Below are 13,507 nucleotides of genomic sequence, written 5' to 3'. Positions count from 1 at the left end.
ACTATATGACTAAAAGTAAAATCACAATTTTCTGCAGTCAAAAACAACACTGTTCCAGTCTCAGTTTATTAATTTTATTTATATTTATATTCTCTATATTTATATATTTATATTCCTCGATATGGCCCCCAGGGGTTGGAATATGGGCTCATGTAGCTGAACTGTTCCAGTCTCAGTTTATTATTTGACTCAACTTTGATGGCATCCTGGAGAGATCGTTAAAGTGGACATCAAGGATGAGTCTGTCAGTGTCATGTTGGATGTGAACGATGTTTTGAATGTGACAACCTGTAAATTCTGATAGATTTTCATTGGCTTTCAGTGCAGTGTATACCTTTCCGTTCATCAAATCCTTCATCAAATCGCTCCCAAAGTGATCCCAAAGTCAAAGGTATAGTTTGCTGCTTTCATCGTCGTTACAGATGTGTCTACTTTAGAAGAATTTAGAAAATGATATATTTGTTCTAAGTGTTCATTTTAGTAGCTAATGTATCTCTTATAAGGTGTGTGTGCGTGTGCGCGGATATGGATTAAAAAAAGGAAAGGGGAGACTGCAACAAAGTGATACCATTGAAAAGGTTAAGCGTGTTTATTGAGACAGAGGAAGGGCCGGCCAGGATGAAGTGCGAAAGCGATTTGGCATGCGGGATCACACCCTCTCTCAGGGCACATGGTGAAGGGATCTGAACAGGCTCCGTATCACGCTGCACACGGCTTGAACAGCACCACAGCACGCCACAGGAGAGCACACTGGCTGTCCGACCTGGCCGCTAGGCAGCCAGTGGTGGAAAGTAACTAAGTACATTTACTTATTTTAAGCACTGTACTTAAGTACAGTTTTGAGGTATTTGTACTTTACCTGAGTATGACAAATGTTTAGTACTTCTACACCACGACATTTCAGAGACAAATATTGTGCTTTTACTTCACTACAATTATTTGAAAACTTTATTAGATTTTGATTATTATTACAGAACACACATTAACCACTTCAGCCCTATACGTTTCAGCCATTTCAAAAAAGCAGATCTACAAGCTCACAATGTGTCGCAACGCTTTTTTTTATACATTTGAAAACTTGAAATGGCACAATGAGTACTTTGTACTTTTGGTACTTTAAGTACATTTCGACGCCGATACTTTTGTACTTTTACCCCTCTTTTACTCCTCTTTGCATTGTGGACATTGTGGCAACAAAGTATTTATACTTTGTACTTAAGTAAAAAAACATGAATACTTTTTTCCACCACTGCTGCATGACTGCTATGCAGCTCACATCCATCCTCCGAGTCCAGGGCTCAGAGCAGCAGGGCTGCCTGAGCGAGAGCACTTCAACCACTCTCTCTCTCTCTCTCTCTCTCTCTCTCTCTCTCTCTCCCTCATCCTCCTCGGCGGAACTCAGCCACTGCTAGCTGTCAGAGAGAGAGAGAGAGAGAGAGAGGGGGGAGCTTAGCGGTGGGGGTGGAGGAGGAGAAAAGTACAAAGAGAGAGAGAGACGTCAGGTGTGGAGACAGGCAGGAGGATAAATAAAACTACCGCTGTGACTGTCGAAGAAGCCCCTGATTTGGGATTCATAATGTATTGTTTGTTGGAGGGGGACCTCGACAGCAGATGGCTGAAGTGTGAGGTGGCGAATGAAAGGGCAGGAGTTATAAAAACCTATACCGTATATAGGTCTGTATTATGTTTTCATTATTTCCTACCGCCGTTCTGAAAAGGCGGCAAGGTCATGGCAGGACGTGTACCAGCATTCAAGGTTTCATAGGTCAGAGCATGTTACAGTCACGGCTCTGGAAGAGAGGGGGCGGGGGCAGTATTTGAGAACGTGACCCGTGTAATAGGCAGCGGGGTTACAAGTGTTGGCGTGGCCCTCGTATTGATAGATGTGGGGTTGGAATTGAGGTCTTGACCTCTCTCTTTATAAGAGAACATTATTATCTGTATCCCTTTCAACCTGTGGTCTCTATTATGGCCCCCAGGGGTTGGAATATGGGCAACCTTAGAGCTGTTGTGTGGAAATAATAAAAAGTCTGGGGGACTTTTTATTCTCTGTTTCCTAGAACTGTAGGTCTGAAATAAATCACATTTTTAGATTGTATTATTTCCACACAGCTCTAAGTACATAGTAAAATGTTGAAAATTTGTGGAATTGCCCTTTAAAAACTGAAATATCCCTCTTACCCTGAAAAGTTATATAGACCTATTTTACTGAATCAAACCAATCTAGAGTATATTTATGTTAATGAAGTATAACTATCACTGTCTGCTACAGGCCATCTACTGTATAACTCCTCTTCCATTCAAAAGGTTTGACCCTTGGTGCCAGATAGACACTTCGGGTTGACAATGTCAATTGACGCATTGATTTGAAGCAAACGGATGCGCCCCCATATTTATTTCAGTTATTGCAATTGCTGTACCTATCCTACAACAGTCAGAAATCAAACGTACGGATTGTAGCTATAAAACAATATGCCTGCAAAGCACCCGCATACTAGCTGTAGGGTTTACTGTAGAGGCCGAGCAGTAGAATGCCGTCGTCAAGTTTTGCAAAGGGTAACGGAAAAGCTTTTTTTTTTGTGGTCTATAATTGCTTGGAAATGAGAATCACTGAAATTCTCCTCTGTGATATAGTAGATTGTCAGCACCTTTTGGTAATGGCCAGAATGTACTCCTGTCATGGGATTGGCTGGCCCCGGGGCTTTTAGAGTTAATATAGCTGACTACAAGTGCCAGGTCATGTGAAGTTCTCCACAATGGCAGCAAATGATCTTGAGATCAGCATCCAGCCGAGTCTTCCCCTGGCTCACCTCATTAAATATTCATCCCGCTCACAATCTATGTGTGTACGCGATCGATGCGTTGTGCTAACACAGAGGTAGGGTTCCAGCGCTGGCATATAGCTGTTGTGATTAATATGGCAGTTAGCCACAATGCTCCTTACCCACCATGGTCAATATGTCATTATCTCCACACTTTGGCAGTGAGTTGCTGGCTAAGGAAAGCTGACTGTGTGAATGATCATCACACGCACGCACGTGCACAGCCACGCACGCAGCCACGCACGCACACTAAAGAGTAATTTAATGTGTAAATGTCACAACATTGACCAAACAATAATGAATTGTATGTAACCACATTAACCCTGGAATCAATACTTTTTTTATCATTTTCACCATTTTCCAAAACGTATCTGTGCCAAACATTTTTGTGCCAATGACCCCCCCCCCTCTGAAAAGGTGTAGTGTTTTTGGTTAAACATTTTCAAAACACTTTCAAGATTTATAATAAATAAATAAATAAATAAATCAGTCACAGCATGAAGTGTTGCGCTGTGATCTGCTACTTTTGAGAACTAGGCCCAAGGGTGCCCACACCTTTTTGACTTGAGAGCTATAGCTACTTTTAAAATGCCCAGCTCAACAAGTTCTATACCCACCCAAAAAAATATTATCTCATTGCTGAAAATAGTTCACTTCAGGGGGCTTTGGAATAGCGGCCCCGGTGTTACATAGAGTAAATACACTTGTATTTCTTTTCCTTTTGTACTTGAAAATGAAGTACTGCATTGTGGAATTGAGCTGACAGGTCATTTTTTATGTATATATATATATATATATATATATATATATATATATATATATATATATACTACCTGTACAGCCTTTGTGAACTACCATTTGGACACCCCTACCCCAGCTATAGCTGCTGTACCTGTAGCTAGCTACAATTTATTCATTTAATAAATGACAAAAATGCTTTCCGGTTTTAAGGGTAATTTTTGGGTAATGTTTGTAGAGGCTTGAGTTGGAACACAGCTAAAGCTGTGTAAGGCTGTTTGTGTGCATGTGTTTGTGTGCTTTTATGTGACTGTGTGGTGTTATCACCCCTCTGTGCATGTGGAAACACTAGTTTCTGATGAAGGTCGACAGTGCGGAACGTCAACAAACACTTTCGATTAGCATTTTAAAAGATTGTTTTTAACCTGAGAGAAAGTATTCCTGCGGTGTCTAGCTAGATTCTTTAGTTGTTGAAGTGGGAAATGCTTAGCCTATCATAAATGTAGCATGTTGTTTGTTATTAGACAGCTGAGCTCATCCCAAGAGGCATACATTAGTTTCACATTCACATTTGTTTCATGTGATATTTACAGAGGACTGAGTGCTAAGTGTGGAGATCTTTAGTTGTTATACAGTGTGGCTCCTGTGGGGCGAGCAGTCTAGAAGAGAGTGTGCGTGCGTGCGTGTGTGTGTGTGTGTGTGTGTGTGTGTGTGTGTGTGTGTGATTTCTGTATCTGTCTGTCTGTGTCCCTTTTATGCCCATATATGGAGATTTCTGCATCGGACTGTCTGTGTCCCTTTTATGCCCATATGGTATTCCGTGTCAGACTCAGCCATGCCCACATATGGAGTCTAGGTCAGTCCATCAGTCTATTGATATTTTTGGGAGATCCGCTGATCCAACCCAACATCCCACTTGGCGCATCATGCCCTCAGGTCTACACTTCAGTCTAGACATTTATAAGCCTACCCACTCCTCTCTCGCTTTGGGTGACGGCACAAGGATTCAGAAAACCTTGTGCCTCCTCCTCCTCCTCTGGAAAGTTTGGGGATTTTTGTCGATTCTATATGGATCCGTAAGACCCTCCCAATTGCTGTCTGGCACGTTCCATCAAGGTGGTCTATCGCTCCCCAAGTTATGCCCCGGACAGAGATTTGTGGATAGACGTCTTCTGACTATTGTTACAACTTTTGGAAATGTGCCGATACCAAAATAAATAGGCTATAGCGTCTTTGGGCAATATGTTTTAGATAACAGACTAGTGCTACTCCTGATCCTGAATCCATATAGACCTCACATGTTCATATTGGATAATCCAATCAAAAGTTATATAACGCATAACGACGGTTACCATCTTTTGCTATACGGTTGGTGTGGGGTTTGGAATCACAGACACCCTCTAAAGGCCCTGTGGGGTTGGGAACCACAGACACCCTCCTAAAGGCCCTGTGGGGTTGGGAACCACAGACACCCTCCTAAAGGCCCTGTGGGGTTGGGAACCACAGACACCCTCCTAAAGGCCCTGTGGGGTTGGGAACCACAGACACCCTCTAAAGGCCCTGTGGGGTTGGGAACCACAGACACCCTCCTAAAGGCCCTGTGGGGTTTGGAACCACAGACACCCTCTAAAGGCCCTGTGGGGTTGGGAACCACAGACACCCTCCTAAAGGCCCTGTGGGGTTGGGAACCACAGACACCCTCTAAAGGCCCTGTGGGGTTGGGAACCACAGACACCCTCCTAAAGGCCCTGTGGGGTTGGGAACCACAGACACCCCCTAAAGGCCCTGTGGGGTTGGGAACCACAGACACCCTCCTAAAGGCCCTGTGGGGTTGGGAACCACAGACACCCTCTAAAGGCCCTGTGGGGTTGGGAACCACAGACACCCTCCTAAAGGCCCTGTGGGGTTGGGAACCACAGACACCCCCTAAAGGCCCTGTGGGGTTGGGAACCACAGACACCCTCTAAAGGCCCTGTGGGGTTGGGAACCACAGACACCCTCTAAAGGCCCTGTGGGGTTGGGAACCACAGACACCCTCCTAAAGGCCCTGTGGGGTTGGGAACCACAGACACCCCCTAAAGGCCCTGTGGGGTTGGGAACCACAGACACCCCCTAAAGGCCCTGTGGGGTTGGGAACCACAGACACCCTCCTAAAGGCCCTGTGGGGTTGGGAACCACAGACACCCTCCTAAAGGCCCTGTGGGGTTGGGAACCACAGACACCCTCTAAAGGCCCTGTGGGGTTGGGAACCACAGACACCCCCTAAAGGCCCTGTGGGGTTGGGAACCACAGACACCCTCTAAAGGCCCTGTGGGGTTGGGAACCACAGACACCCTCCTAAAGGCCCTGTGGGGTTGGGAACCACAGACACCCTCCTAAAGGCCCTGTGGGGTTGGGAACCACAGACACCCTCTAAAGGCCCTGTGGGGTTGGGAACCACAGACACCCCCTAAAGGCCCTGTGGGGTTGGGAACCACAGACACCCTCTAAAGGCCCTGTGGGGTTGGGAACCACAGACACCCTCCTAAAGGCCCTGTGGGGTTGGGAACCACAGACACCCTCCTAAAGGCCCTGTGGGGTTGGGAACCACAGACACCCCCTAAAGGCCCTGTGGGGTTGGGAACCACAGACACCCTCCTAAAGGCCCTGTGGGGTTGGGAAGCACAGACACCCCTAAAGTCTTTGCCTTCTTTTATTTACTTTTACTATTTTGAAAAACATTTTTGAATAGTTAAAATTGCCAATCTACAAGCTCACAACGTGTCGCTGTAGATCAGCTACGGTAGTTGAACTATTCAAAATGTTTTTCAAAATAGTAAAAAAGGCAAAGTAGTTTAGGGATAAGGGGTTTAGCACTGATGAAAATAGGGCCCTAGCCCTGCAAGACCCGCTTTTATGCTAATGTTATGCACATTTATAATAATTGTTAAAATAATAATAATAATGTTCCAGACATTCTAACAATCACAAAAAATATATATATTACAGGCATTTTACTTACTTTTTCAGGGTTAAAGTTCAAAGGTTAAAAGTCCAGAGATTTTGAAGTTGTGTGAATTTCTGCCTCTGTGGGGGATATTTATATGCAAATATCATGACCAATGGCATTGCAAGACTAAACAATGAACATCAATGATGATGTTTATAGGTGAAAAAAGAACAGAAAAAAATATATTAATTAAGTACTTAATTAAAATTAAAATGTTGCCCTGAAGCTACGCTGGGGCTTAGTTTTAGTCATAGTCTTTTGAATAGTTTTTAGTTTTAGTCACATTTTAGTCACCTGGAATGTTTTAGTGTCAGTCTTGTTTTAATAATAATAATAATAATAATAATAATAATAATAATAATAATAATAATAATAAAACTTTATTTGTATAGCACCTTTCATGAGATTAAATGCAGCTCAAAGTGCTTTACAGAGCAATGAGAAAAAAAGAAAAGCAAGACATAAACATTAAAAAACAAGCAGTAATGCAATACAGTGAGGACATGAATAACAAAAAATAAAAGATCAATTAAAAGCAATGTTGTAGAAGTGGGTCTTGAGCTGTGCTTTAAAAATGTCTACAGAGGCTGCCTGTCGAAGGTACAGTGGGAGTTTGTTCCATGCCGTCGGCCCGTAGAAGCAAAAAGCTGCTTCCCCGTATTTTTTTGTTGCCATTTTTTTAGGCAAAGCGAGCAGGCCAGCAGTGGAAGACCTTAGGGGGCGGTTTGGGACATATTTAGGCAGACAGTCATGTAGGTAGGAGGGTGCGAGACCATTGAGAGTTTTATTTACACAAGTAAAATAATTTTAAAATCAATCCTAAAGTCGACTAAATATCATAAGATTTTAGTTGACTAAATCTACAGTTGATTTAGTCGAACAAAATGTATTTTGGTGGGCCTTGAATGCCGTCGTAATGACAGTTTTGTTCACTTGCTCAAAATAGATGATCTACAAGCTCTGCAACGCGTTGTGTGCTTGTAGATCGTCTATTTTCAGCATGCAGCTAATTGTAAAATGACTTATACTGGATCTCTTGTCCAATAGTCCCTTACTCCCTTCCTAACATTTTAGTCTAGTTTTTATTTGTGGACGAAATTGTCAGTATATTTAGTCTCAGTTTTAGTCATCGTAGCTTCGTTTTTATTTAGTTTCCATTTAGTTTTCGTCAGTGGAAAAAGGTAGTCAACGAACATTTTTCGTCTTAGTTTTAGTCGGCGAAATCAACACTAACTGACACTGGCTCCTCTCTCTTCTCTCCTAGGTTTCCCCAACGAGCCTGCAGCAGACATAGCTCTGAACACAGTCAAGAGCTGGATCGAGGAGAACTCTGATAAGGTAGGATCGATGGTGGAAGAAGTACTCCCGCATTACTACAAGTATTATTTTTAACAACATGGACCCTGCATGGCATCCCTTTTCTGGGCCTGTCATAACAGGTGAACATCGGCTGAAAACAGCAGATCTACAATCTCAACAACTTGTAGATAGAATAGTTTCGGTGAAGAAATTTCGTGTAGAGGGGAAATAAGCGGAGACCAAGTTTAGACCCCTATCCCTTTGGGATCCTGGTCAATAAAGTACAGTACATAGCATTTACATGGGTAAATCGAAGCTAAACACTATACAGTAGCCACATATTTCTTGGGGCTGCGGTGGCTCATGGGTAGAGTGGCTGGATGGTTACCGCGAGGTTGCCAGCTCGCACCCGGGCTCCCCCAGAGTTAGTGTCGAAGTGTCCTTGAGCAAGACACTGAACCCCTAATTGCTCCTGATGTGCTGGTTGGTGCCTTGCATGGTTTCTGCCACAATCAGTGCACAATCTATGTAAAGCGCCTTGGATAAAGGCGCTATATAAATGCACCATTTACCATTTCTTAATCGACCGCAACCTCACCCGGCGTCTGACAGACATAACTTGTGAGTGAATGAAGCAGGAGTTGTAATTGTTCTTCTCCTCGATATGCTATTATCCATCAGTTGTTTATGATGTTGTTTATCATCAAAATGATATATGCTGCATGCATGTCCTTACTCCTTACATTCTATTGTAAGGGACGCTGAACAGTGGGATCTATCAAACTGTAAGCCAATGCAGTGAGCGATTATAACCTCTAGGGTCATCTCTGTGGATGACACCAGCATGTACAGTATATTATGTCACACAGTGTATTGAGGTGCTTTACAAAGCCTCCGTATGAATGCCTATTATATAGCAGTGGCTCCCAAACCTTTTCATGGGAAGGACCCCCAAATTAATGGCATTTCTAACTCAATTTATATTGTAAAATCAATGTTAATTGAACTCTGAGAGTGTACAAGTGGAACAAAATGGTCCATTTGGTTCCATTTGTACACCCTCAGAGTTACAGACCCTTAAGGGTACATTTGGTTCCAAACATCGTATTTAACTGGGGACCCCCTGGAACTCCCTCAAGGACCCCGAATCCTGCACTTTGGGAACCCCTGGCCTATAGCCCTGTTCGATGTGCTGTAGCTCTGACACGTGTTCCTTTGCGTGATGATCGTCGATGAACAAGCAACTACCCATCATCAGCACCGTAGCGTTAAGAGGGTTTTATACGGCTTATTGCCGACTGTAAACAACGCGCTAATGTGCAACGCCGACTTTCGGCGTTCGTTCCGCCACTATCAGCGTCGTTCTATCTTGAGACAGCAGACCGTTTTTGTGATATGCTGTGATCTATTTATGTATCTGTGTGTAGAGCGTGTCTGTCTCTGACGTGGGTGGATTGACTGGGAAAATTATTGCAATTCCTGCTGAGGAGCAGGAAGTCTGTGGAGGCTTGTCCTTAACACTGTTTGGCAGAGCTCCACAGGAGATGGATTTTAAACTCAAAGCTATAGACCAAGAGTGAATAAGCTTTTAAGGAGATCAGGGGGAATAAATTCTACCCTTTGCCTCTAGAACCCCGGCCAAATTTCCCTAAAGGTTTGGAAATCCCTCCAACCACAGAACAGCTATAGCATCTACTGGTGGAGCATAAGTGAAGTCCATAATTTGCTGTAAGACACCTTTGAAATATGCGCAGGACTCCCGCCAGGATATCTTTTGAATAATGCATGAGTTTATGAAAAGGGCTACAAGATGGCTTTTCAATTAGTATCAGTATTAGTTTCTCAATCGCACCTTGAGCCGCCCGACTCCCTGCTTTGTTTTGAGTTCAGAACAACAATCTATCACAGTTAGCATTTGTTCGATATGACAAGCTCACTACCAAAGTGATTGATAACTGACGTGTTGACCTTCTGGGGCGCTGCTGTGATGCACTTCTTTGACGTGAACCTAGCGAATGTCTTCTCTGCAGGCGTTATGTCAGTGTGTCCTACAAGCTGTAAGACGTACTGTTGGCTGCTCATTGTTTACGTTACACAAAAGCAGGAAGCTCCCCGTCTGAAAAATGGAGCCATTGCAGAAGTGTCTTTAAACCTAGTGCATTCTGTTGTAGTGGCCAGAAGGGGGTGAACACAAATAAGTGTGATTGCATAATGTCCGTAGTTCTTCATTTATTACCTGTGTTAACATTTTCTTAATGAGTTTATATTCTCATTTGCTAGTTTCACGTCTTCTTCAATACCGCATGATCATGATGTTCATATTGTAAATATTTACTGTAGCAGTGTTGATTTTGTCATATAGCCATCATAGCTCAGTTTTCATTTAGTTTTGTTTTCGTCGATGAAAATCTTTTGTCATGTAGTATTAGTCGCCAAAATCAACACTGATAGGTAGTGCGATAAAATATGAGATAAAGCATGGCATAAGGCATGGCTATGTTGTAACTGACAAGGCGCTATACCACGGCAATCAGGACAGAGGTCTAGCCACATACAGTACATGTGTGTCACCATCTCCACCCTTTCATCCAAATATGGTCACTTCTGTCTGCAAGGATCCAAGATGGTAGCCTCGGAAACCCAGACGTTTTTTATTTCCTGGGAGAAAAAAAAGTCTGGGGCAGAGTCCACTTCAATTCGGCATAGAGTAGCGCAAATGTTGCTCACTCTCTGCTGATTTCTGATCGTCCGCACCTTTGTTAAATTGACGCACACATGTACACACACACTCCTCTCTCTCTCTGTCTCTAATTAATTAGTCTCATGTCCAGCAGCTGCGCCTAAAGTTTCTCCCGGCGGATCCTGCCGGGAGCTGCCTGCCTGCCTATATGCCATAAAAAGCATAGGTGAGTTCCAGTCTACCAAGATGGTGATTATGTTACATATGTGGCTCCACATTGCAAAATATTTAACTCTTGAATTCACTCTCTCTGGGATAAAATGAACACTCCGGATGTCACTGTCAATACGCATTGGTTTGTTTGCCTTTTAGGGAGATCACACATGGAGCGGAGTGCCATGTGATATACAGTACTGCACTGTCAAAAAGGCTGAACAAAAGTTCAGCTTTCCCACAAATATTATAGCGTGCAGGGGCTTTCACATAATTATACTAAAGAAAGACTGAAGTGGAATTTAGAGGTTTGGAGCTCAGATTCTCGTACGGCGGATGTGGGACAATTGGAGTCGATTGCTCTCCCAACCCCCTGTCCTCCTCGCTCCCTCACCTCCAGCGCGGTACAATGGGGCCGTGAGTAGCCATCGTGGCGGGGGGGGGGGGGGGGTATGGGGTCTGCGGAGACGAGTCATTCCAGGGCCACGATAAGGCCCTGGATGATATACTGTTCTATTGTGGGTGAATCTCTGCACAATGGCCTGGCTGAGGATCTGACACACTGGGGTGCCACAGGACAAACCACACGCTCTTTATTTTGTCCCGGACACTCGAACATGATAGCTTTGTCTGTGTGTGTGTGTGTGTGTGTGTGTGTGTGTGTGTGTGTGTGTGTGTGTGTGCATGTGCGTGTGTGTGTGTGTGTGTGCGTGCGTGTGTGTTTGCGTGTGTTATCAAGTTGAGACGCTTGTGAGCCTGCTGTTTGTCTGGCAGGGTCTAGTTTCACACACACTGCAATTCGATTTAGACTCTAATTGTCCACAGACCTCTCTCTCTCACACACACACACACACACACACACACACACACACACACACACACACACACACACACACACACTGTACACCACACTGTACACAGACACACAAAATGTGCTCAGACAGTGATTTTGTAGGTTATGTGAGCAAGTTGTGGTGTGTGTGTGTGTGTGTCTGTGTGTCTGTGTGCGTGTGTGTGTGTGTGTGTGTGCGTGTGTGCGCAAACGCGAGCATGGTGTGTGTGATTGATTAGCAGTGAGTTTATCTCCTGGGCCAGCACACGGTAGCCCTGATGGACTCACAGCTCACACAAAGGGCCCCCCGACGCCACTGTGAAATTCACTCTGAAAAGCACCTTTAGGCTGCATTGTGGGAGAATAAGCAGCCGTGGTGTGGTCAGGCAGAGAGGATCCTTTAATCTGGAGAGAGAGAGAGACGAGAGGGACTGCAGCACAACCACCATCCTTTTGGATCACTGGATGAAAGAAGACGTGGGGGGGGGGGGGGTGGGGGCAGCCCGGGTATCTTCCTGTCCTCCACATGGATAAATGAAATGGAATACGTGGCCGTGTGTAAACAGACCAGATGACTCTAATCTGTTAAAAAATGCAGAGAGACAGGGGGGGGGGGGGGGGGTGACACACCACAGAGCTAGTGAGATGCCTTCACAGCCAGAGCTCCATATGGAACCAGTGCACCTCACCTCCTGCTCACAGTACATCTCTCTCCACCCTCTCTCTCTCTCTCTCTCTCTCTCTCTCTCTGAGACAGAGACGATTATTTGTTAGGGCATTACAATTCATCCTCTCTCTCTCTCTCTCTCTCTCTCTCTCTCTCTGAGAGACCGAGACGATTATTTGTTAGGGCATTACAATTTATCCTCTCTCTCTCTCTCTCTCTCTCTCTCTCTCTCTCTCTCTCTCTCTCTCTCAATCTCTCGCTCTCTCTCTCTCTCCCCCTCCCCCTCCATCCCCCTTCCTTCCCTCCCCTCCTCCCTCTCCCACTCATCTGGCTTTGGTTTAGATCCCATTTTCAGCTGTAATTTGGTTTAATTCAGGTTTACACAGGTTTAATCTGAGGATGAAAAATGCGTTGCGACACTTTATTTGACGGCCGTGGACGTGATCTGGACGGCCGAGCGCTTTCGCTAACGAAGCGTTTCAGCCGCCCATGCAGGCTGCGTCGCATACACACCGACGGAGCCTGAGCACACACACACACATGCACACACTCACACACACACAGAGACACACGTGCACGCACGCGCGTGCGTTCATGCATTTGCACACGCCTACAAAACATATGTTTACATCCTCTTTCTCGTCTAGTGCGTAATCTTTGTACCATAACAGCATTTATCATTTAGGATAAACGCTGTCATTTAGGAGACACTTATAATAAATCCCCATCTTGAGATGGCCGGGGCTGGAGGAGAATCGCAGTCAGTCTTGACAAACGTCGAGCCAGTAATAGAAATAAATATGTGGTGGTGTTTTTCGTTTTAGTTTTTTTTCCTGATGGTGTTTTGCGGTGAGAGGAAGCATCGGTTCAAGCAGGCCTGTCTGTTGTTTTGGCAGATGGAGCCACATGTCAGTTCATTGTGGTTTGCTTGAGAAAGATGGATAGATGATGCCATCATATAGCAATACTGTGTACACCTTCAAATAATATGTATTTGAATGTATTCTCAAAATTGTGACAGGCTTCATCTATCGAGCACACTAAACGTATCTTGTGCCTATATAGTATATTGGTTTATTCTCCATGTTTGACAGTTTAAATGAAACTGAATAGCCCTGAATGCAGAGAGCTGCGGTGCATTCGGCCTATCAGCCCCCCATCATATGGTTGTAGTTTTGCAATATCTAGTCCCAGTCTATGAAGCCAGAGAGCAGCAGATTTACGCGCTGGCACATGATATGCCCCGTGGATACTGATGTGCTGCTGA

The 13,507-nt window shown here is 44.5% G+C and overlaps 1 protein-coding gene across 3 annotated transcripts in view; it reads left to right on the top strand.

Moving 5' to 3' along the window:
• Positions 1–13,507, top strand: part of macrod2 (mono-ADP ribosylhydrolase 2) — a 689,196-nt gene that overhangs the window by 526,593 nt on the left and 149,096 nt on the right. For all 3 annotated transcript variants that reach the window (XM_083775641.1, XM_083775642.1, XM_083775640.1), the window contains exon 8: positions 7,814–7,887. In XM_083775641.1, the coding sequence (XP_083631767.1) occupies positions 7,814–7,887 (74 nt within the window). The remainder of the gene's footprint in view (positions 1–7,813; positions 7,888–13,507) is intronic.

This window comes from Protomyctophum parallelum (genome assembly GCF_964188405.1).
Source record: "Protomyctophum parallelum genome assembly, chromosome: 10".
NCBI lineage: Eukaryota > Metazoa > Chordata > Actinopteri > Myctophiformes > Myctophidae > Protomyctophum > Protomyctophum parallelum.
This window is presented reverse-complemented; position numbering and strand designations above follow the sequence as displayed.